This window comes from Haemaphysalis longicornis, unplaced genomic scaffold (assembly GCF_048455015.1).
Source record: "Haemaphysalis longicornis isolate Haplotype H1 unplaced genomic scaffold, Haemaphysalis longicornis Haplotype H1 scaffold_9, whole genome shotgun sequence".
NCBI lineage: Eukaryota > Metazoa > Arthropoda > Arachnida > Ixodida > Ixodidae > Haemaphysalis > Haemaphysalis longicornis.
The window spans coordinates 171,375,858-171,398,621 of NW_027526460.1; the positions used below are offsets into that span (position 1 = coordinate 171,375,858).

The window sequence follows — 22,764 nt, forward strand, 5'->3', positions numbered from 1 at the left end:
GCCGAGAATCAACGGCCGCGTTCAGTAAACAGACCCAGCGAAGGAGCTTTGACGATTCTGCCTGAGTCAGCGACGCTTGTTCTGCCAAAATATTTGATTTCAGTTTCCAAATACGCCAACGGCAGCTTTAAAAAAAAAAAAAAAAAACGTCGTGCCCGGGGGGAGAATCGAACTTCCCGCCTCCACAACGTGAAGCCAGATTCTACCTATCGTCTATCCCAACAGATGGCGCATTCATGCAAAATAGACCGATGCATTAAAAAACACATAAAGGAACAGGAAAGCCTGCTATTCAAACTGTTTTTTAGCTGGGAACAAGTTCTTAAATATCGTTTTTTATTTCGCATACAGACAAAAGTATGTTGCCGAGCTACTCTATGTCATGGTTGCCAGCATTAGTTTTGGGAGGGACACATACGGCTCGTAGATCAAAAAATTCGATTTAAAAAGTTCTAGGGCGTTATCAGCAAAACCGTTTCTCGTCAAGGTGCTTTAAGTGATGCCCTTTCATTTGGGGTAGAGAATATATACTCGACAAAAATCGGTTGTCTGTCTCTTGCTTTTAGCTACCAACGTGCCCCAGATTGGCTGCAGTGAGCACGCAACTGCTCTAACAGGATCGGTGGCTAGGTTTTACTGCATCACGCGTGTCCACTTCTTGCTCAAAGGGTTAAATCAGTCTGTTAGTCCCAAAAAAGTCAAGAGGGTGAAACCCTGTGTTTTGTAAAAAATGTGGTGCTCTGCAATGAACTCCCAACAAAGTCAAGAGGGTGAAACCCTGTGTTTTGTAAAAAATGTGACGCTCTGTAATCAATGTGCTGTGTCAATAAATTTGTATTAAGCTGACACCGTTTTGGGCTCTAAAAATTTTGTCTGCGCGTTTTACATTTAAAAAAACGTCTTCCCCATTTAAAGTACTGGTACAATCGCAAAAATGCGACTAATGTGCGGCCGACACATTCAAGGTTGTCCCCGTGGGCTGGCTTTCGCGTGGCCGGTGCTACAAGTTATACGTGGAATGAAACCAGTGAAGCACTCCATTAAACTCTCTCAGCATCTGAAATGCTAAAAAAAAACACTCGTCAGTACTGATAAAATGAATTCAGCGGAAAAACTAAGCGCGACGAATCATTTCCCCACCCGGCGGTATGCAGACGCCGCAAAAACGACGGCGCCCCTGCCGGCAGCGCACCGTGCGGCAGGAACGCGGTTTGGCGCCAGCCTCTGGAGGCCGGTCTTCACACCTCCCCATTCTAGCCACCCTACCCCTGGCTTCGCTGCCAGCGCTGCCAGTCCAGTGGCCAGTCACATTTACCTTGCTCTATGCGCTCTATGCCTTCAGGTAGGGCCATCCGGACGATCCGGACGGTGTGTTGCTCCGTCTTCGTCACTGTGCGATCTCCGTGATAAGTGTGGAAGAACCGCGAGGATAATTTGATGATATAGCGGGGCGCCAGGTGCCGTTATAATGAAAACTCGTGACAGTGGCTCAGGAGTCATGGAAGAGTGCGGCCCGATGGGCTCCTTGGAAGATTGCGAGGCGCTGTTGAACGACTTGGCGGATACTTCTGACCTTCCCACCTCGCTCATAATTACCAACGTTGACGTTAGCGTCTTCGCAGACCCGGAACAAAAGGTGCGTACTTTTTAACCTCTTTACGTGACGGTTGGGCTGCTGCCGAATCGACACCGCTTTACCGGCTGAGATTTCCTTGAATTGGCCGAGCCGGTGGCCCTGGCTCGTGCGGCGCCAAATTTTTCTTTCTCTCACTGGTAAGGTTACACGATTCAATCGTGTGTGGCATGCTTGGAAGAATTCCAAGTCGGAATTCCCTTTTAGAAGTGAGCGCTTGTGTCGCGCGAGAACTGCGCGGAAGGAGTTTTAAAAATTGTATCATCGTCGTATTGCCGCATTGAGAAGTCGGTCCTGTTGGGGAAGTTGCGCTCGTTACACGAAACGGAAGAGTTATGGCAACATGTTTTTTTTTTTCTTTTCCTTTTATACCTTTAGAAAAGCGCGATCAAGAGGCGCGATTTAATGATCACGCAAGTGTTCGTTCAGTCCAGCCAGCCGTCTGATTGTGGCATTTTGAGCTGCTTCTCAAGTGGGGACGTTGTGGCGACGGCTGGCAGCGTTTGTTCGTGTGCAGTAATATCCAGCATAGCAGCCGTGCGCAGTTTTCGCTCCGCTTAGTTTCGCCGTACGCACACAGACGGAGACAACTCCCGAGCGGCCCCTGTAAACGTGCACGGCCACAGAAGCTTGTGGGAACCTTCGTTGTTCACCGTGGGCAGCATCAGCTGCGACTCCCCTTCTCTGTCGTGGGCTTTTGGCCACATTTAAATGCCCGTAAATATTGAGGGAAAAGCCTTTGCCCATTGCACGCTGCTGCTCCGTAGAATGAACTTGTCGCATTCCAAAGCATCGGCTCGTGCTCGCATGTATCTGCTGAGTGGGCAGATGTAGCCGGCGGCTACATTTGGAGGCACACTCGGTTCCCCCGCTCCTTCTCCGCCCCCGTGCGCCGATGAAGCGCACGCGTGCACGACAAGTGCCCTCGCGAATGGGGCTTGGCCTGCATCGGGGGAAGACAAGTGGCAATCCAGAGGCGGCAGCCGACGCTCTCCGGCCCCTTTTGCCCCCCAATGCACCGGGCCATGCGAAGGAAATTTCGCGCCCTTCCTTTCTGCGGGGCCCTGGAACTGTGAACGGGGGTACAGCATTGTGAACGAGGGAAGCCAGCTTTCGAGGGGGCCGGTGGGGGTGCAATCGACAAACTCTGACGGTGAGGATCGGTGACTGGTGAGCGAACAGTGTACGCCTGAAGGAAAAGGTCACGCTCTTTTCTTGCTTACATAGATTAAGCGCGTAGGCACAACGACTGTGCACCCCTGTGGCTTGTCTGCCTGGGTGGCAGACAAGCCACAGGGGTGCTCCCCACTCCAATTATCAACTTCAGCGAGCTCTGGTTTGTAATCTCAGGATATCGGGGAGGAAGCAAAGTTCCCTTTGGGATTATTTAGCAGGGAGAAAGGTTTCACGAGGCTGTGATTCTCGAAAGGGCACGTGATTGTGGAAGCACTTGGTGTGTGCAACAAGGGACCGGGAAGGAAGACAAGTGGCAGCAGAGAGCACGACGTGCAGCTCCTGAAACGTCGCAGTGCAGCACGAAGGGAATCGCTTTGTCAGGAAAGCTGGCAAATGGCGAGAGTTCCTCACAGGAGTGTGAGTTCTTGCAGTTCCGACATAACCTGGTCAAGTCGGTACTCCGTGGCACGCGTGTAGAGCGCAACAGGGAAAGACTACGCGAACCAGCGCTTGACCTCTCGTGTCCGCCATCTCTGGCCCAAAGTGCTTCCCTTCACATGGGTGTCATTTTTACGTCGCACTCACCGCGAAAAGTGAAAACGCCTGTGCACAATTTTGGTGTGCCAAAGTAGGTCGCCCAAGTAAACTTAAGCTAGGAGTCCGCTACGGCGTGCCGCATGGTCCGGGTGAGTGTGTTAGACCGCACAATCAACATCATACCCGCATGATAAGTTTTTGAACATGGTGGGCCTGAATAATTGAAATTTCTGAACCAAAGAAAAACTGGCTCACCGATATTTCTCTTCTTAAAGTAGCGATATTTTCACACAAGCTTTATGCGAGAGCTGCTTTCATGAATTGAATACAGCAGCGCCAAATTTTTGCAAACATAGTTGCATCCCCTTGCATCAGTGCTGCCATTTTGCAAATATCCTCAGTGGCATTTTGAAGTAGTACCTTGTTCCATGTGCTGTAACCTCGTGTGGCAACTGCGGAGGTCACTGCAGCAAGCCACAATCAGCGTTGCAATGCTGTGTGCCCTGACACTCGCGCCGCTTGCATCAGAATGTGTCACTTGTGCTAACTGGGTTTTATGAACGTGAAGTGCGGTGCGAGCGTATTTTACGATGTTTGCAAAGTGTGTCCAACTGCTCCTCATTTGCAAAGCAGCAGCAAATCCCTCTCTGGCTGGGAAGGACGTCCTCGGGCGCAGCACCTGCATGGCTCTGGCAGCATGGCTGCTCAGTTCTGTCCGGCCCCTGTGTCTTGGGCAGGAGGACCTTCTGTGGGTCCACCAGAGGGGCGGATATTGAAGGCACGTGGACTCCTGGCAGAGCACAGCTCCACACGCTGGCTTCTTAAGAAAATGGCCGCGGGCCAGCCGCCTCCACGGGGGGCAGCTGTCCTGGACCTGTTTCCCTCTGGTGCCCAAACAGGGAGGGCAAAGGCTTCTGCTTGGGAGAAACAGAATTGCAACGTGTGATTATGGAACTTGTCTGTTCGGCTGTGCACACTTGGCTCTGGGCGTGTAGTTGTGCTCCCTTGCAGTTTTCATTTCAGCTGACTCCATGCGGGCATATTTTTTGGAAAGTATTCGCCTTTGGGCTGGCACACAGGGCTTATCGCAGCTCGAGAAACCCACTCCAGCAAGTATGCATCTGCACCCTCAGACTGGAGAGGAAAATGCGTTCACATAGTGCCTGTTTGGAACAGTAGTACTGGTCTGCCACAAAGCACCTTCCACTTGTTGGCGCAGTGAATCAAGATCATTTCAATTCGTCGGTTCTGCTATCTTCCTCCGCATTTGTGAATACCAATTTGTTTCTTTCTTTGTTGTCTCTTAGCTATCCAAAATCCTGACTCACAACCATGAGTTGGGGTTTAATGTAGTTAATTTAATGTTAATGGGTCGGTTTGGGTTTGGGTTAATGCTTTGGGTCGGTTTTCATGGTTACTGGGGTAGAGCATCAAAGCCACAAAGCAAAACTTTTATCTTGCTTCTCTTATAACAAAAGACGGGGAAAACAACTTTTTTTTCCCTTTGTGCGATGGCTGCAACCCTGGTTTTGAGCCTAATTTTTGAAAAAACCTGCAGCTACGTCGCTCAGTGATTTCCCAGGGTGCACATGGCTCCGTTTCCGTATCCAGAATGGCTAGCGGCAGTCGGGATTTTTTCTTTTTGTCTCGGAGTTATTTTTCTTCCAATTCTTGTCAATTCCAACTTCACTGCAGCACAGGGTCAGCTTTGCCGCTCCACATCGTTTCCTGGCGCATGCTTTGTGAGGGAGATTGTGTTCTGCACTGTCTGCAGTTGTAGCAACCACTTGGAAAAGGAGACCAGCGACGAAAATGCTTGCCAGCTTGCTTTATTAGCCATACATTACAAAGTTTGCTGGGAGCAAGAGCGCTTTATTTTAGGTATCATAGATTTTCTCCTTGAAGGTGCGGTGGCCAGACAGCACTTCTCCGTCAGTGGCACTGCGGGACGGGCCGAGCATTGAAACAATGCCCAGTGGAGCCATTGCGTACAGCACTCGAGGCCACAGCGGCCTTCATCCTTCGTGAAGCGCCTGGTGCTTGAAAGCTAACTGAGAGGGGCAAAGTAAGCGAAGGGGCTCCGCTTATTGTGGGCCAAGCCAAGCTAAGCTAACCCAGCAAAAAGTCACTGGAATGTCGGGACAGAGGGAAAGGAAATGTCGCGATGCAGTGACTCTGTGATTGCGGCGAGGAGTTGACGCACCTTTAGAGTGCCGGTTTTCAGTACGGCCGGCGTCGTTGAGGCACGAGTGGCTGCAAACAATGCGAGCTCCCCTACGCTCCTCTCACCCACAGCGGCGGCTAAGGCAGTGTGAAGCAGCCCAGGGCCCTCCTCCGTGTGCAGGCCCGCTTCGAGGAGATGTTTGCGAGCATCGAGCCCGGCGCCAGCTTCGGCTACTTCCGCAGCTTCCGGCGGGCGCGGGTGACCTTCGAGAGCCCCGACTCTGCGGCCCAGGCGCGCATCCGCTGCCACCAGCTGCCCTTCAACAACAGCACGCTCAACTGCTACTTTGCCCAGGTGAGCGGCTGCTGCTCGTGGGGCCGGCCAGGGCGCGCCTCCAAGTGCCTCTTCGCGTTGCCCTGCGTGCACGGGGGGGAACAGAGAACGACCGGACCGAGGCTCAGCCAGCAGCGAAGGCTTGCGAAGGCATACGTGGCTGTCTCGGACCCGGCTGGGAGGGCTGGGAAAAAGACACCCGTCCAGCAGACTTGCCAACGAAACAACACTGAACTAAACCAGGCCGAAATTCCGTAATATAAAGCCTTCGACAGACCCTCCCTAAACACAGTCTTTGTGAAGAAGCTGGGAGCCTGTAATTAATGTTCCATGGCTGCGTGTCCCTGTTGCCGCCAGCGTGGTTCCCCTGTGGCTGCCCACTGGGCAGGGGGCGGTCCCGGGAGGATGCCTAGGCCTGTGATAGGCCTTTGGCACTCTCCTCTGGCATTCCGGGCTTGGTGGGCTCCTAGGCAGCCACTGTAACCTACTAGTGAAGATCGTTTCCCCGAAGTATGGTGTCGATCAGGAACCCAATCGCCCGGGCTCCGGTTGATTTGGCAGAAGTTCTTGGAGACGGCGGTCGAACTGACGAACTCAAGGCGTTGGGGTTGATTAAATGAAATGAAGAGTTTATACACAGCTATTTACAGTACAAAAACTGGGTACATGAGAAATAAAAAGAAAAACTTCAAACTTCAGCTAGACGCTAGCTCCGAGTGCGCACAAATCACTCGAGCTCCTCAACTTCGTCTAACTCTCCTATTCTCGGAGCGTACATAAACCGCTCGAGAAACAACGGCCGAGACCCTGTCTTGCCGCAAGATCCATCTAGTTGCCCGGTACGGCGCTGTACTCTTAACCTACGACGCGATCTTAACCCCGACTAGGGGGCTCACAAATCCCAACCTAGCTTCAACGTTCGAGACTCCTTGTCCCGCCAGGATCTGCCCAGCTCAGCGCTCAGACGAGAACGATTTCCAACGGCCAAGTTCGGCCTTATAAAACCTCGAGAGCACCCTCTGTCGGGAACGCCCCTGTAGCGTTCGTACACGCGCAAGGGAGTGCCCAAATTCACGTAGACAGCTGTCACTCAGCACGCCACGGAATATTCAATGAGGCGCCGCTATCTCTGGGTCAACGGACCGCTCACGGGCCAGCAGGCACGTACGACCCCGAGGGATGAGAGCGAAAGACGCGACTGTGCGTCATGCTGACCGGGACGTGGTAACAATGGAGACTCGTGCGGCGCTCGTCCCGACGCCGGTAATCCCTCCACCTCCGCGTGTCTAGCAGACGTTCCCGGAATCCGGTGGCGCTGTCTGCTTTCTCAATGGGGGATTATCCTTGTGGTATGCGGTGGGCCAGACAATCCATCTCCCTTGCGCACCGTGACGAATTGGCGTCGACTGCTCTGCAGTGTTGGCAGTGCTACGTCGCTAGACAGAGCGGCGGGTTCTCACGCGCAGCCCTGGCGTGCCTGGCCGCTAGTCTCATAAGTGGACCTTACAACTCCCCCCTTTAAGAGGGTTACTGGACCTCTTGGTTCAGTCAATCCGAAAAGAATTTAAAAGGGCCACTCGTTTCATCTCACCTTCAGAAATAACAGCGGAACAAACAAACAAAAAAAAACACGTGGAAGGAGCTAGGTATAACCACAAATGAGCCCCCTTCTATTTCTGCAGCTGATCCGAACTCTCTCTCGCCTAAACTACAAGCACAACCTATTCACTAGCCGTTCAAGGGGGACGGAATACTCTAGCAAACCGGAAACACACCAAAAAAAATCCTAAAAACACTAAGTGCGGGTAAAAAGAAATTGGGTCGTGTCTCTGGGGCGTGTAAACGCCACGAACAACAAGACAGCTCAACCTATAACACTGATGCGCCCTATCACTGCAAACACGCACACACATTCCGGCACTCGACAACAAGAATAAAAGGAATAAGGACTGGCAAAGAACACGGGCAATTTTGCAGTAAACAAAAATAAAACGTTAAGACAGTTTGCATTGCCACTATGCGCACGCGCGCAAATGTCCTCCTTGACGGCGTAGCCTGATAACGTTCCTTCAAGAATGTTCGGCTGTGCTTTCGCTCACTTGCGGTGCACAGAAAGTTCAGTTCGGTGCGCGGATCGATGAATTCGGTGCACGGATCGAGCACTCAAGGCATCTCGTCGCGCACAACCGCGGCACACACTCATACACACACACCACCGACGAAAAAGGACGGGTGAACGGGAACGTTCACGTTCGTCGTGGCGGTGTTAAGACTCGGAGGCAATACAATACTAGCCTCCCCAAGCAACAATCTGAAAGCAGGAGAGTGCATTCGCGTACTTCCAGCCCCCTCTGCAGATGATCCAGACTGCGTAGCGCTGCAATGTCAACGCAAGTCTCGACAATTTAGCCCCACGAGGCGAGCACAACTTCGGGGAAGACGGAGTGGTATCGCAAAATGCGACTTCGCTTCCTGTCCCATAGGCCAAGTGGCCATGCCTCTCTAATGCCCCAACGTAAGGCAATGCGGCGCGCTGGCAGCGTGAGGACAGGGTTGATGCTGGAGCGGAATGTCGGCCCGCGAACGCAAGAACCTTCTCGGGATCATTCTTTCCCCTACGCACAGACTGCCCCACAACAACCTCACAAGCACCCGTCATTACCAAAAAAAATTCACGCCACCTCCCCGAAGGGAATCGTGAGGAAATGCGAATGCAGCCTTCGCAGCCTTGTCCTCCGCTTCTTCTTCTCCTCCGGTTGAAGATGACGTTGAAGCCACTACAGTGACGTCACCTCCAGCGAGAAATGTAATGCTCAAACTGGATTGTATTACACTTCTTGCTCGAGATACCGTTGCCGGCAGACATTCCATTTATATATACTTGCGACCGAGCGAATGGGAGAGTGGGGCGAGCGTCGAGAGGAGAAGCACCGAAGCACCGCGCCTACCCTCGCCTACACTCTCCCACACACGCGGGAGCTCCGGCTAGCTCCCGCGATGCGAGCGCCCTCACATGCCCGAGCGCGCTCCTCCTCTCCACTCACTCGCCGCTGATCCGCCCACACCACCTGCTCCGGTTGCTAGGGGAGAGGAGGAGCGCGCGTGCTCGCAGCTGTTGCTATGGGAGAGGGGGTGAGAGCGGAGAGATAACACCTGCGGGCGCGTGGACGCCGCACGGCGCCTGACATGGCTCGACCAAGAAATGCATTCGCATTTAAAACCGCTCGTGCACGCTAGGTGCATTCTGAGCAGTGGCCTGACGAAGACAGTATTTTGGCTGTCCCAGCACGCACTCATCCTGGCACAACTCAGAACTAGGGCCTGTGACACACTGCCAGGTCGCAGAACTTAGTGCGTCAACCCATCCAGCGCGGCTCCCGACTAAATCTCGGTAATGGCCGCCACCAACACTAAAGCTACGAAGCTCTATCTCGGACACCGGTTTCGCGAGATCGCCGATTGCGTCTTGTTCCTCTGTTTCAACTGTAGCTGCCTCCTCACATGGTTTTTCCCTCTCCTTCGCAACCTCCTCGGGAGCTCTCACTCTTGGTTTCGTGGTCTCCACGCCTGCGTTTTCGTGTTCTCCATCGGCCTCCTCGGTTACACTCTCACCATCAAGACTACCAAACCCACGTGACATCTCCGTATCGTTCCTACCCTCATCAAATGCTCTCACCTCCTTGTCCTCCACATTCTCGCGTTCTCTCGCACATTCTCTTCTCTTTTCTGCATGTTCGACCCAGTCTACCTTCTCAGCTCCCTTATCCGCCTGTAGCTCCTGCTTTTCCTCAGCCTGATCGTCAACTCCGCCTCTTTTTCGCTCCGTCTCGTCACATGCTTTCTTGTCTTCTATCTCCTTTCTCTTCTGGGCGAGCTCCTGAACGCCCGACACGGAGCTCGCTTTCTCGTGCAACTTTCGAGCGCAATTGGGCGCGTGGCGGGCCCCAAGACTTTCCTGCGCGACTCCAGTCTCCTCCGGTCCACCGATTAGAATTTGGGTACTGCCCGTGCCAGCAAGTTCAGCATGCATTAGCGCAGTGTCCGGTGCAAAAGCAGCTGGCGGCTCTACACTCGCAACAACGGGGCTACCCTTTGACTCTGCTCCTATACCGGACGCGCTCGCTTGAACACTCCTCGCGCCCGCCTCTCTTTCCATGCAGCCGTTCCCGGCTGAGCCGCTCGCCACCTGTGCGCAGCCACAGCCGCTTATCTTGTTCTCGCGCGGCTTGAAGTTGAAAAACGGGCTGCCCCCATTCAACTTTGCTGTCAGTGCATAACTGGGCCCGCTCGACGGGTTCTGCCTTATGCGCTGCAGCTCTATCCCCAAACTTTGCCTGCGAGGTTGCTCATCATGTTCGAGCATCACTTCATTACACCGCTCTACGGTATCACCGGCCGCACCTACCTCGTCGCTCCTCATCCAAATATCCATCTCCGTGCGTTCGACATTGGCGGAAATGCTATCCTCGTGTAGGGAGTCACGGCTGCTTGCTTTGTCATCGCAATGTACAACCTCCAAACGCTGGCCGGAACCATTCAACTTCGCTGTCGCTATACAGCTAGCTGGGTCTGTGCCCCATTGTTTCTGCTCGCGGGTGTCCGAGCGCAAGGGCGTCTGCCTTCTCCGCTCCAGCTCCAACTCATACCTTCGCAACCACTCTTCAGATTCGAGCTTCAGCTTTTGCATGCGCTCCTTAAATTCTCGCGCCTTTCTTCTCTCTCGCTCCTCCACTTCGCACGCTGCCTTTCTGTCCCGTTCTTCGGCTTCGCGCGCTGCTTTTCTCTCCCGCTCTTGAAACTCCAATTCCATTCGTCGAATAATCATTGTTTTGGACTCCACTTGGGGAGATCCTCCTGCTACCGAGCCTCCTTGAGGTGGCGCCTCATGCGTCTGACCATTTCTGTCCCCTTCCACCATGTTCGCCAGCATGCTCCGCGTGACTACCATGCAACCCCAGTCTCGGCCTACACCGCCACAACGAAGCGCAAGAAATCCCACTCACCCGCACCTCCGGTGGTCGGCCGCCGCGTCGTTGGACCCGTGCGCTGGTTGGCTCTGCTGCTCCACTCCGCGCGGAGCTCGGCTGCCGCCAATGAAGGCGGGCTTGCGGCTGCTTGCTGCCCCTGGTTGCGGCCTGGTGATTTCTTCTGCCAAATCCTGCCGACTGCGCCAGTAAAGATCGTTTCCCCGAAGTCCGGTGTAGATCAGGAACCCAATTGCCCGGGCTCCGGTTGATTTGGCAGGAGGCTGGCAGGGCGATGGTGTTGAAGTTTTTGGAGATGGCAGTCGAACTGACGAACTCAAGGTGTTGGGGTTGATTAAATGAAACGAAGAGTTTATACACAGCTATTTACAGTACGAAAACTGGGTACATGAGAAATAAAAAGAAAAACTTCAAACTTCAGCTAGACGCTAGCTCCGAGTGCGCACAAATCACTCGAGCTCCTCAACTTCGTCTAACTCTCCTATTCTCGGAGCGTACATAAACCGCTCGAGAAACAACGGCCGAGACCCTGTCTCGCCGCAAGATCCGTCTAGGTGCCCGGTACGGCGCTGTACCCTTAACCTCCGACGCGATCTTAACCTCGACTAGGGGGCTCACAAATCCCAACCTAGCTTTAACGTTCGAGACTCCTTGTCCCGCCGGGAACTGCCCAGCTCGGCGCTCAGACGAGAACGATTTCCAACAGCCAAGTTCGGCCTTATAAAACCTCGAGATCACCCTCTGTCGGGAACGCCCCTGTAGCGTTTGTACACGCGCAAGGGAGTGCCCAAATTCACGTAGACAGCTGTCACTCAGCACGCCATGGAATATTCAATGAGGCACCGCTATCTCTGGGTCAATGGACCGCTCACGGGCCAGCAGGCGCGTACGACCCCGAGGGATGAGAGCGAAAGACGCGACTGTGCGTCATGCTGACCGGGACGTGGTAACAATGGAGACTCGTGCGGCGCTCGTCCCGACACCGGTAATCCCTCCACCTTCGCGCGTCTAGCAGACGTTCCCGGAATCCGGTGGCGCTGTCTGCTTTCTCAATGGGGGATTATCCTTGTGGTATGCGGTGGGCCAGACAATCCGTCTCCCTTGCGTGCCGTGACGAATTGGCGTCGACTGCTCTGCAGTTTTGGCAGTGCTACGTCGCTAGACAGAGCGGCGGGTTCTCAAGCGCAGCTCGGGCGCCTGGCAGCTAATCTCGTAAGTGGACCTTACACTACTGATGGCCCCCCGTGCTCTGCTGCCGTGCAAGGGGAGGGCGCTGCTGCTTGCCGCCTGCTAGGCTGGGGCTGCTGTGCAGCGGTGCTGCCAGGGCCTTGGCTGGTGGCCGGCCAAGGACCTCCACTGGAGCCACTGGCCCACACTGCTTCCGTGACAGCACGGCTTGGTCCCGATTTTATCGCAGTCTTGTAGCGAGTAAGGGAGATGTTCGGCAGGGCAGTGGCCACTCCCCAGCCACTCTCCGGTCCTCGCAGAACCTGGCCTGTGCCACTGGCAGCCGACGCCAAGTAACATGACTGGCAATTCCGTTTGACTGCATCACTTGTGCTTGCCCAAATTGTGGCTCTGTAGCATGCAATTTAAAAATTTCTCAATATTTCTAGCATTTTTTTTTTTTTTTTTTTTGCTAAAAGACATGTTTTGTAGATAGAGTGATGCTGAGCAAGTTACCCAGGGCTTTCAAACTGACCCAAATTGTATTGTGTCTTTATGGCCGCTTTAACAAACAATGGGTGAAGGCACTAAGTAGTGTGGCTTTCCTGGTGTCTGCTCTGAAAGCAGCAACTGCTCCTTTGCACAAAAAATGAGGCCAGCTCCACTGATGCGGGGAGGCCGATGTTAACAGCGGATCTGCCTGCTGTTCCCTCATCACAGGGCTCAGCTTCATGGAACTTCTCAATGCCGGAAGATCGATTCCCGTCGACAGCTATCCATTTTCTCAGTGTTCCACTGCTGGCGCCATCTGGTGGAACCTTCTGGTACTTTTCAACGTGGAACACTGCCACGAGGGGCTGCCCCGAGCGCTTTCTGTTTTTGCACAGCGTATTTTCTTATTTGCTATTGCAGAAATCAAGCACCCACACACTTTCAAGTGAGAGAACGGTGCAAATATCGCATGTCTGGCCTCAAGTGGGCATAATGTTTCCTTTTTGCTCAACTCTGCCCATGCAAGCGTCTCGTTCAACTTGCTGCACTTGTGCTTGCTCTCGCCAGGCCAAGCCGTGCCCTCTGTGGCAGCATTTCCTCCCATGAAGAACAGCCTTGCGGTTAAAATTTGACCTAAAAACAGGTCGACGGGTCACAAAAAGGTGCCAGAAAAGCTTGCATTTTTGGGACCAACTTTCCAGGGAGGCCTGTGTAGGCGCAGTAAAGCCCTGATCAGGGTGCACACCGCTGTACTGGTACGCCTTGGCTGCTCCCATCCCTGGCCAACTGGGGGCGTGCCTAGGGTCACAGCAGAGCGAGGTGCCACTGCCTCGGCCTCGTGCTGGTGCCAGGCGTCCTCTCTGCTCCTTCCAGTTCCCCGCTGAAACAGTGCGAGGAGACTCGAGCGGGGGTGGCTGCGTTTGAGTGATGCATTTCGGCCGGCCACCTGTGCAAGCGCTGCTTCTGAGAGAGAGAATATGTTTATTGAAAAAGGAGAAGAGGTCGGCCTGAGAAATTGATCTTGGGCCTGCTACTTCCCTCTGGGGGGAGGGTACTGGGGACAGAAAGAGAAAGGAATGAATATGGAAGGTATGGGGAATGACAATGAAAGCGACAAATGAACTATGTACAAGCAGTCAACCTAAAACGTCTCATGTACAACAGGGCGCTGAATCAGATGACTACAGTTCACTTTTAAGCACTTGACTATCATCCATTAAAAAAAAAAAACTGCTCAGACATTACTTCGCAGTCTGTTCAATTTTGTCGCAACCTAGAGGCGAGAATCCAAAGAGGAGTCGCCAATAAATGTAAGCAGGGCTTTAACGGCTAGGCTTTGCTTCCTGTTGTCAGCCCACGTGCCCAAAATCTTTTGTTCGGACAGAGGGCGAGTGTCCAAGCATAGTAAAGCTGTCTCAAGGTTCATTCGCTCACTAGAGTACTTTGGACAAGCACTAAGCAAATGTTCGATAGTCTCAGGACAACCGCACAGAAGGCAGTCTGGGCTGTCCTCTCGTCCGATTGTGTGAAGATACTTCCGAGTCAATTCTACTCTATCACAAGGTAGGATGCTAACGCGATGCTCTACAGAGCGCGTAAACAAGCTGCAGCCTTGCATTCGTCGGACCCACAGCATCGACATGAACGCCTTCACAAGCTCGATCCAGAGCGGAAGTTCTGGGTCAGTCATGCTCCTCGTCTTCGCCGAAGTGAAGAGACATTGCTACACAGGCTGCGTCTTCTGAGAGAGGATTTGCCTGTGGACTCCCAGGGCCCCATCATGGAAGATGCTGCAAGCCCGAACACTCAGCTTGCCACAGTGGCTTACAGTGGCTGCCAGAACGAGCACGAGTAGGGACCGATTTAGCGATGCTTCCGCAATTTGCTGGCCCGAGTGCAAGGAAGTTGGAGCAGGCAAGGTTGTGCAGTAAAGCCCTTTTACAGCTTGAAATTGCTTGGTGTGCATATTTTATGTACAAACCTGCTTTAGCATGGCTGGTGTAGTTGCAGGGGAGCTTCATTGCGACCATACAACCCTACTTCTTGCACTTTTGAAGCCTCCAGAGAAACTTACTCTAGTGGGGAAGTGTCAAGGGGACGTCAGTATTGACACCAATCTGGTTCGTGAAGAATAGGCCAAAGCTGCGAGCACTGCAGTCCACCCGATGGTTTGCATTGCCCTTGTGTGGGAATGCTCGAGGCACACAGCCACATGGAGCCGTGTTCTCTACTAGGTTGAGCAGCTGGCCTATTCCACTGGTATAGTGTGGTCGACTCAGTTTGTGCCTCGTCCTCTGGGTCTGTCATGAGTAGAGACCGGAACTTTAGGCAAAATTCCTATTTTTTCTTTCAGCCCGTATCAAGCCTATTTGACATATCAGTGCGAACTAAGAGAAGGGGAGCATTTTAAGCAATAGTTTATTGTGCCTATAGTGCCTATTTTGACTGTATGGGCTTTTTCGTGCCTATTTTGACTATGCGGGATTTTTGGCACCCAAAATAGCCTTTTTTGTGTTATATATGCCTCTTTTGGATTTTTTTGAGTGGATGTTCTGCAGGCACTGCTCTCGCTTCAGAAGCCCGCAACGGGGCATTTGTTTCACGCCGTTTGTGAGAAAAATCCGCGCGTCGTGCCAAGCACGCCGAGAAGCCCAAACGGTGCCCAAGCCGCCACCATCTCGAACTCGCAACCTCGGCCGAGCCGCCAGAAACCCGTGCGCAGCGACACTGCAGCCGAACTCGCCGACGTCACCCCGGTCCGCGCAAACTCTCGTTCTATGTCCTTCTGACGTGCTGTGTTTACGGACCAACAGGGAAAACTTCTGCCCACGTGCCATATCTATTGCTAACGGAATAAAAAGGCAGCAAACAAAAAGTGAACGTGGCACAGCCGCGTTTATGCCGCCCAACCTCCAAGACGCCTTCTGTGGGAAACCATGTGCAGATCTGAGACACCAAAGTTTTAAGGTGATGCCACGAACACGTGCACTGTCAGCCGCTGATCACACGTACACCGGCGGCTGGCACGATTCAGTACGCATAGCACGAAGAAGGAACAAGAAACGGAGCTTAGGAATGGGGATCTCAGCACTTAACAAGTAGTCTGGTCGTGACACCCGTCATCTGCCGCGGCCGGGTAATCTTTAAGGGCATCTGGAACCTCGCATTAAGGGAATTAGTTGCAAAGAATCTTGCGTGCTGTCGAATGTTGATAATCAGTACATAGCGCATAGTTAGTTATTCCTGCAGCTTCACAAGCCATCCGCTTCTGCAGAACAGAATAGCTCAGTAATTTCTGCAGAAGTACTGTATTGCACTTCCCTGTACTATCCATGGGATTCATCTGCGTTGTGAAGAGCTGAGGAGCTCGTTCTGCTCCGTCAACGAATCCTTCTGATCTAAGACAGTCTTGGCCAGAACGTGTACCTCGTAAATCAGACACAACAGAAAAAAGTCCGGCTAGGGCCCCTCGCAGCCTCCGTGCGTCCAAGTGAGCTCACGTTCGACAGCCACGCGGAATCTTTTTTCGAAGCGCAATTGTGTCTTCAGGCAGTACTTAGTGATTGTGCCTCTTCAACCAGAGCCTTTCGTTACCCTTAAACAACTCGGCTAAGGGCGGAAAACTATACCATAATCACTCCGGTTTTATCAACAGCTTTGCAATGGACAAATGCGTCACAGCCCAATGTATTTGTCCCACGCTACACTTCAACGTGACAGGGCGCATTCGTGTGCTTATTTCGCATTCTTAGCAGAAAGCATTTCAGCAGCTGAGAGATTTGGCGCCACTCTGTCTAAGAATGCTGAGTTCATCTTGGAGGTCCAGGACAGATCCGCCATTTATCTTTGAAGGACCGGTTGATGAAATGTGCCTGACATAACATTTCTGGATTCCTTCAACTCTCAGCCGTCCAGCAGGTCCTCGCGGCTCTTGAATGGCAGCGCCGGAGAGAAAGCTGCGGGCCCTCCCTTCAGGCACAAGGGTGTCTGCACCCGCAGTGAGTAGCGAAAGGGTTGCTGCCTAGAAGGCCACCAGGATCGAGCGCAGTGCAGATATTACGTCTGTTGCCGGCGATCAGTAAAGTCTCTCTCACTTCACTTCACTGGATTCCCCGTGCTAAAATAACTGCAGGATGTTCTGAGCAGCAAACATTGTGATATTCCAAATGGAATTAAATTACGGAGCGTCCCCAAGTACAAGGATGTTCCCCCAACTTCAGTGGACGTTGAGCATTGTTTTTCCCGCACAATTATCGACTGAAAGGGGGTGGAACTTCAAGCAGCAAATCATTGAGATTCGTGTGGCTTTTCATGGCTTTCAATCTTGTCGTTTGGTGTTGAATAACCGTGAATTACACGCAACTTTTAAAATAATAGCTCTCGTGCTGTTTATTTTACGGGAGAAAATGAAATTACTTCCCGCAGCACATTATGTGTCTGCGGTTTCACTGCAAGTCAGATTGGTGCTAAAATGTGCTTCTGAAGCAAAGAGGAATTGAGCCTGTATATGCCTAAATGGGTGCCTATATGTGCCTAAATGGCACATCTCAGTGCCTATTATGGGCGCCTAAAACCTGGCTTTTTCGTGCCTAAAGTTCTGGTCATGAGGGAATTTCAGCACGCAGTCAGAGTGAGGGAGTGATTGCTCATCAGCAGTCCTCCCTGTAGAGGGAAGCAGTGCAGCAACAGGCAGGTGCACTGCATCCACGTGGCCCCTTGGGAAGGCGAGCTGGCACGCTGTGCCAGTGTGGTGTAGCCGCACTTCTTGCCCGAGCCCCACTGAGCGCTGCACCGGGGGGAAGGAAGGCCAGGGTGCGGGGACTAGGCAGGGCGTCCAGGGCAGTGGCGGGGGCTGTCGCACAAATCCCAGCAGTCTCCCGTGGTCTGAGCAGGGCTGTGTGGCGCAGGCCTCCGCGCCGCCACCGGAGGAGGGGCAGCAGGACGACGGGCACCTGCGGCCGCCGACCCCCCAGCGGCAGTTCCTCATCTCGCCCCCCGCCTCGCCCCCCGTGGGCTGGGAGCCCTCTGAGGAGCAGCAGCCCGGCATCAACTACGACATCATCGCCGCCCTGGCCGGCATGGCGCCCGGTGGGTCCCTTCTCGCTCGCTCTCGCTTCCTCTGCTGGGCCGCCACTTGAACCAAGGGCAGTTGTGGGGGGGAAATGCCTTCCTGCTGCCGTACTACTTTATTGCCAGCCCGTGTCCAGCAGACACTTGCCAGTTTGGTGCTAGAGACCACCTTTACGTGAGCTCGCTGTGTCGGTAGCCCCGGTTTGTGGGTTTGTCGCGCAGGCTGGTTGCAGCTCGGAGGCTGGGCTTGGAGTCCCTCAGAGAACTTGTTTGGCCGGAGTGTTCAGGGGTGTTCGCAATACTTACCAAGCATCTCAAGCAGATGCCCCTGAACCATCAGGCTGCACACAGGAGGTGGCTTCCTTGCCCAGGGTTGCGTCCCCCAAGGACGTCCCCGTGGAGGGGTGTGGCGGAACTGCTGCGCCCATTACGCCAGGCTGCCTCACCCTGCTCCATTCCACTCCAGAATGCAAACAATGGCTCCGCGTCTGCTCCAAAACCGCCGCACGGGAGTGGCGGCTTTTACTGGGGACGGAAACGGAAGTAACTGTCGTTATCCACGAGGTGGTGCCTGAGCATTTCCATTTCTCTGTTTCCTGGTTGTCCACGATGTGTGCACATGTTATGCATTGGGCTGACTGATTGAAGACGGGCCTTTGGTCGTGCCTGGGAGGCTGCACGCCTTGTGGCCTCCGCCACCGTAATGGGATTTCTGGGAGCACAGCTCCCATTTAAGACGATTGGAAAGCAGGCACCCAACTAGGGCAGCAAAACACCCTTGTTCTGGAGATGCGTGCCTCACTGTGGTGCCTAGTGGCCGCCCAGGTTGCGGGGCCTTTCTCACTATGCTTGGCGAGAGGAAAACGATTGAGATTCAGTGAGGCTCCACGATTGGATGATTCGAGAGCTCCAGCTGACCAGTCAAATTTGCTGCGTGGCATACAATGGGCGCAAAATAGACAGCAGCAGACGTGACTGGAATGTTCCAATACATTAAAAACCAGCGAGCGTCCGTGCTTAAAGCACGTAAAACTTTGCGTCTAGGGTGTAACTAAGGGTCAATCACTAAGGTTTGACAGCTGGGGCGTAATCCAGTTAGTCGATCATCAAAGCAGCGAAGTTGTCTTTCCACTTGGCTGAGGAGCTTTCGCTAGTAAGTGCACCTCACCACGTGTCCTCTTTAATGGATGGATTCAGCGTTGTAAGGACAGAAAACATTGATCAGCTGGACGAGTCTTGGCCAAACATCTTTGAGCTAAAGCTGGGTGATGGGGCCCTAAAGTAAATACCCATTACTGGGAGAACTTGTAACAGCGCTATTAATTCCTCTCGCATGGCAACGCAGATGTAGACAGAGGCTTCAGTGGAAATAGGCGTGCAATTCGGGGTCGAGCTAGTGTCTGCACCTCGAGTGTCAACGGCCTCTGCTCCATCCTCGGGAAGAGTTGGCCGCAGTGCAGCAGCCGCAGCAGAGGGCTCTCAGAAATGTCGCATGCCTTGAAGGCCAAGGTGGGAAGAACGACGCGGCGAGAGCGAGGCTGATTTCGACAGGCATGAGCAAAACGTGCTTCACTGATGTGCAAAGTGGCCAGAGTCTTCGGAAGGAGGGACAGAGGAAGCTCTCAGAAGCTTGGTCAAACCTGCAGGAAAGAAGTCGTAAACCTGTCAGGCAGGTAATTACACTTATGTTTCGCTCGTACAATGTTTGTTTTCTTGAGCTAGTGTTTTTGTGTCTGAAATAACTTAAACCAGCTAAAAGCTTCTTTTGGTGCCTTGATGGTCTGTTTTCTCTACCCCCGCTGTGATTGCGTGTTGTGGAATTGCGTGACTCCAAGTAGCAGTCCTTGCCAGAGGCCGAAAACATGTTCATTGTGGCTGCTCCACGCGCTGCTCGCCACTGCACCGCCCTTTGCACGGGGGCATGACGGAGGTGCCCAGCCGCAAGCTGGGGCCACGTGCAGGCCGGCTGCTCTGTGAGGTGCTGGGCACCAGCCGTGAGAGCCGACGCGCTCCCTAAGGGACCCTGCCACAGTGGGCGGGCCACTGCTGTGCCAGGCGTGTCCTGTTAGGGAACAGTTTACCACCTTCCCCGTGATTTGTAGCGCTGTGCCGAGCGTGTGACTCTTGCCTGACGGTGGCCCCCTCCGGGTGGCAGGGGAGGCCCACGAGCTGCACCCTCCGTCGGACGCCCAGCCGGCCATCGTGGTGCACGTCTGCGAGGAGCCCACCCCGGCGGGGCCCAGAGCCGAGCGGCCCAGCTTCATCCACACCCCCTGCCCCGACCGGCCGCCCCCCGACTGCTCCTAGGGCCCTGCTGCTGCGGCTGCACGCGGCCCCCCGCCGTGTCGCTACATCGCTCTCCAAGGTGCAGTGCTCGTTTCACTGCAGCCGTTTCCGCAGGAGGAGCAACGGCTGCCATTTGAGGTTGTCAGCTCTGAAGCGAACATTGCGTGGAATCAGCTTACTCATTGGCCTGCATAGGCTAGCCTTGCCATCTCGAGCACTGAATGTTCACTGTGCACAAAAGAGATGGCAGAAAGGACACGAGACAATGCACACCTGCAGGTAAATTTATTCGGGAGAAACGTGCTCATATACAACCACCGCACCACAAGGTCACCCAACCCCTTCCGTCATACAACACACGTCCACAGTGAATCGCCGTGTCTTTCTCAGCGAGCGAAAGGCAGGGCATGCTCACGCAGTAATCGCCAGCACGTGCAATCTCACCCGCCTCGATTATTTCCAAGGTTCGGTGCTTCTGTGTGCACAGATGCCTGACGAAACAACAAAGTGCATCCGCAACTGTGTTGGCCAATTGTACGGTTACACACATTGTTGGCGGGCTGCTCACGGGGTCAATCATTCATTGACTGTCCTGGCTGTCCGGTGTATTTCCTTCTTTTGTGTGCAGTGAACGTTCAGTATGAATTGCCCAAAGCTATAGCTTGCTTGAAAGAATCTGCAGCTTGTGCAGAGGCACAGCTGAACTGCACCTGGCAGCAGAACTGCCATCAGGGGGACAGTTTAGAGGGCGTCACTCGAACAGCGGCTGCTGCACAGCCAGCAGCGTCTGAAATGGGAGGAGCCTGGCCGAGCCGCCTAGCTGCAGTGGCCACACTTCTTGTCGATTATGCGGCTTCACAGCTCTGCTCTCCACTTTCATACGCTGTCTTTGCCTATTTTGTATACTCCCTGGTGGTTTGGCTTTGTGCTGACCCGGAGATGGGCTGGGTGCACGTGAAGGGGGAGCAAGCACATTCTGACAGATGCCTAGTTGAGACCTGGCAGTATCGTGCAGGGGAGCCCGGACTGTGTGATGACCTTGTGCTAAGAGGCTTGCAAACACTGCTTACATCCCTGGCCCAGACTTACTTGGTAAGGGCATGCATAGCCACAAAGTTAGGACTCTCGCTTACTTGACAAGAAACCATTGTTCTAGCTTGGCTTTGTGTAATGGTTGAGCGATTGTTCTGTTTGCTTCTCTGTAGGTCACTGTCTTTTTTCGCTGCTAAAATGGTTTCAATTGGGTGTGCCATTGCAATAGTGAAACAAAATTATTGCATGTAATTTCAGCGTAGTAGCCCCTTTCAAAAAACTGCGAGAAACACTTTTGTCTCTGTGTGTCTTATTCACTGTTGTCTGAATGGCACTTGACAGTTTCAGCGGAGTGGCGCACTGCTGTAGGCCTTCTTGCCAGTGCTTTTGAGTCTGCAGTGTAGGGCTTCTCTGTAAGTGCCGCCGGCCCGGGTGTGTTATATATTGTATGTGCTGCCTGAATGGAGCGTACAAGCGCAGCGGTGCATTCTCGCACTGATCTCATGTTTGGGTCACGCATCCAGCCCCCGTAAGGAATTAACAGTGTGGAGAAACAAACTAGCGCCAAGCCCCAACCTTCCTTGGCTAGCCAGCAGAGTTGCTGCATGCATTACCTGCGGGCCCTGCGCGGCTACTGCGTCGTGCCGCGCTGCTTGCTCTAATTACCATTCCCCTTGGTGTTTGCTCAAAGAGCCAAGGTCTTTGCCCCTGTTGCGTAAGCTTGTGAAAAAGTGTCTGCTAGCTTTGAGCTGGCCGCTCACAGCTGCTTTGGGCCTTGGCTCGTTGTGCCAGCGTTCCTGCCCAAGTTGGACCTGCTACACCTAGAGGGGCAGGACTGGACAAAGTGATTTGTGTACACAGTTCAAGTGTGCTTTGGTGGGGGCCCACGCCATAACCATCTTTGTGCATACCTCAGTGGGTCTCTGGGGTGCGCAACTTGTACATGAGGCTGGTTGAACAAAATTGCAGACAAGTGGCAGGCAGTAGGAACGTCAGTACGAAGCAATGCTGCACCGCTGTAAACTGAGTGACCGCACAGCTTTTTTTTTCTTTTCAACGTCTGCACGGAAATCGGGTAGTTCAAAGGGTGAAAGAAACGAATGAGTTACCCTTGAACACGATCAGGGAAAAAACGAGTGGCAGAAATCTTTGATGAACCACGTACCGCTGCTGGCTGGTGGCACTCTGAGAACGAGGAGAGAGAAACTTGGCTGAGTGCAGCCGCTTTGTCTGCCCTGCAGTGCAGCGCAGGCCGCGGTGGCGCTGTTAGGCCTTCACCGGTGTTCTCAGTGAGGCCCAGCAACAAGAGGTGACTGAACCCAGGGGCGATGACGCAAGTTTTCAGTGAATGTCTTTCAAGTAGAGAAGCGTCAAAATGGCTGTCGTTTCTTTCAAGCAAATACTGCAAAAAGTGCGAGGTTTGTAACAGGGACGCGCTTTTATTGTGAAGTACGAGAACTTGGCGTGTGCTGGAAAAGCTCGCCACTCTAGTCGCGCTTCGCAGGGCCCTGGAGAGCAGGCTGCACTGGGGCCATCCCAGGCACAAAATACTCGCCCGGGGTGGCTGGCAGTCTCCCCATCTCGTGCTGGTCCACTGTTGTTGTTGTTGTTGTGATTAAAGAACTTCTCCTTCGGTTTGCAGCCCCTGTGGTCACTTGAGTATTTCATTTTCGATTTGATTGACTTGTGCGTACCTTGTCCCATTCCTTAGCCTGAGCGGCTTGTGCCAGCTTGCAGGCACTTGCTTCGAGTCGGAAGGTGTGCTTCGGAAGCGGTCAGTGACCACCAAGAGGAGGGTCATGGAAATGTCTGCAAACTTCAGGCAACTTCCTTAATGTCGCTGTTTAAGTAATTGCCCATTGTTTAAAAGGTGCGTTGTTACCTTTGTA

General features: G+C 53.4%; 2 protein-coding genes across 2 annotated transcripts in view; both read left to right on the plus strand.

Annotated features, from left to right (window-relative positions):
* LOC144151501 (uncharacterized) overlaps nucleotides 1-22,764 on the plus strand; it is a 210,090-nt gene that overhangs the window by 52,476 nt on the left and 134,850 nt on the right. The window lies entirely within an intron of this gene.
* Sra (RRM_RCAN_like domain containing protein Sra) lies at nucleotides 1,272-22,508 on the plus strand. The gene is made up of 4 exons (XM_077684373.1): nucleotides 1,272-1,636; nucleotides 5,691-5,864; nucleotides 17,395-17,575; nucleotides 19,713-22,508. Exons 1-4 carry the CDS (start codon nucleotides 1,469-1,471, stop codon nucleotides 19,862-19,864), a joined length of 675 nt encoding a protein of 224 aa, XP_077540499.1. The 5' UTR covers nucleotides 1,272-1,468; the 3' UTR covers nucleotides 19,865-22,508.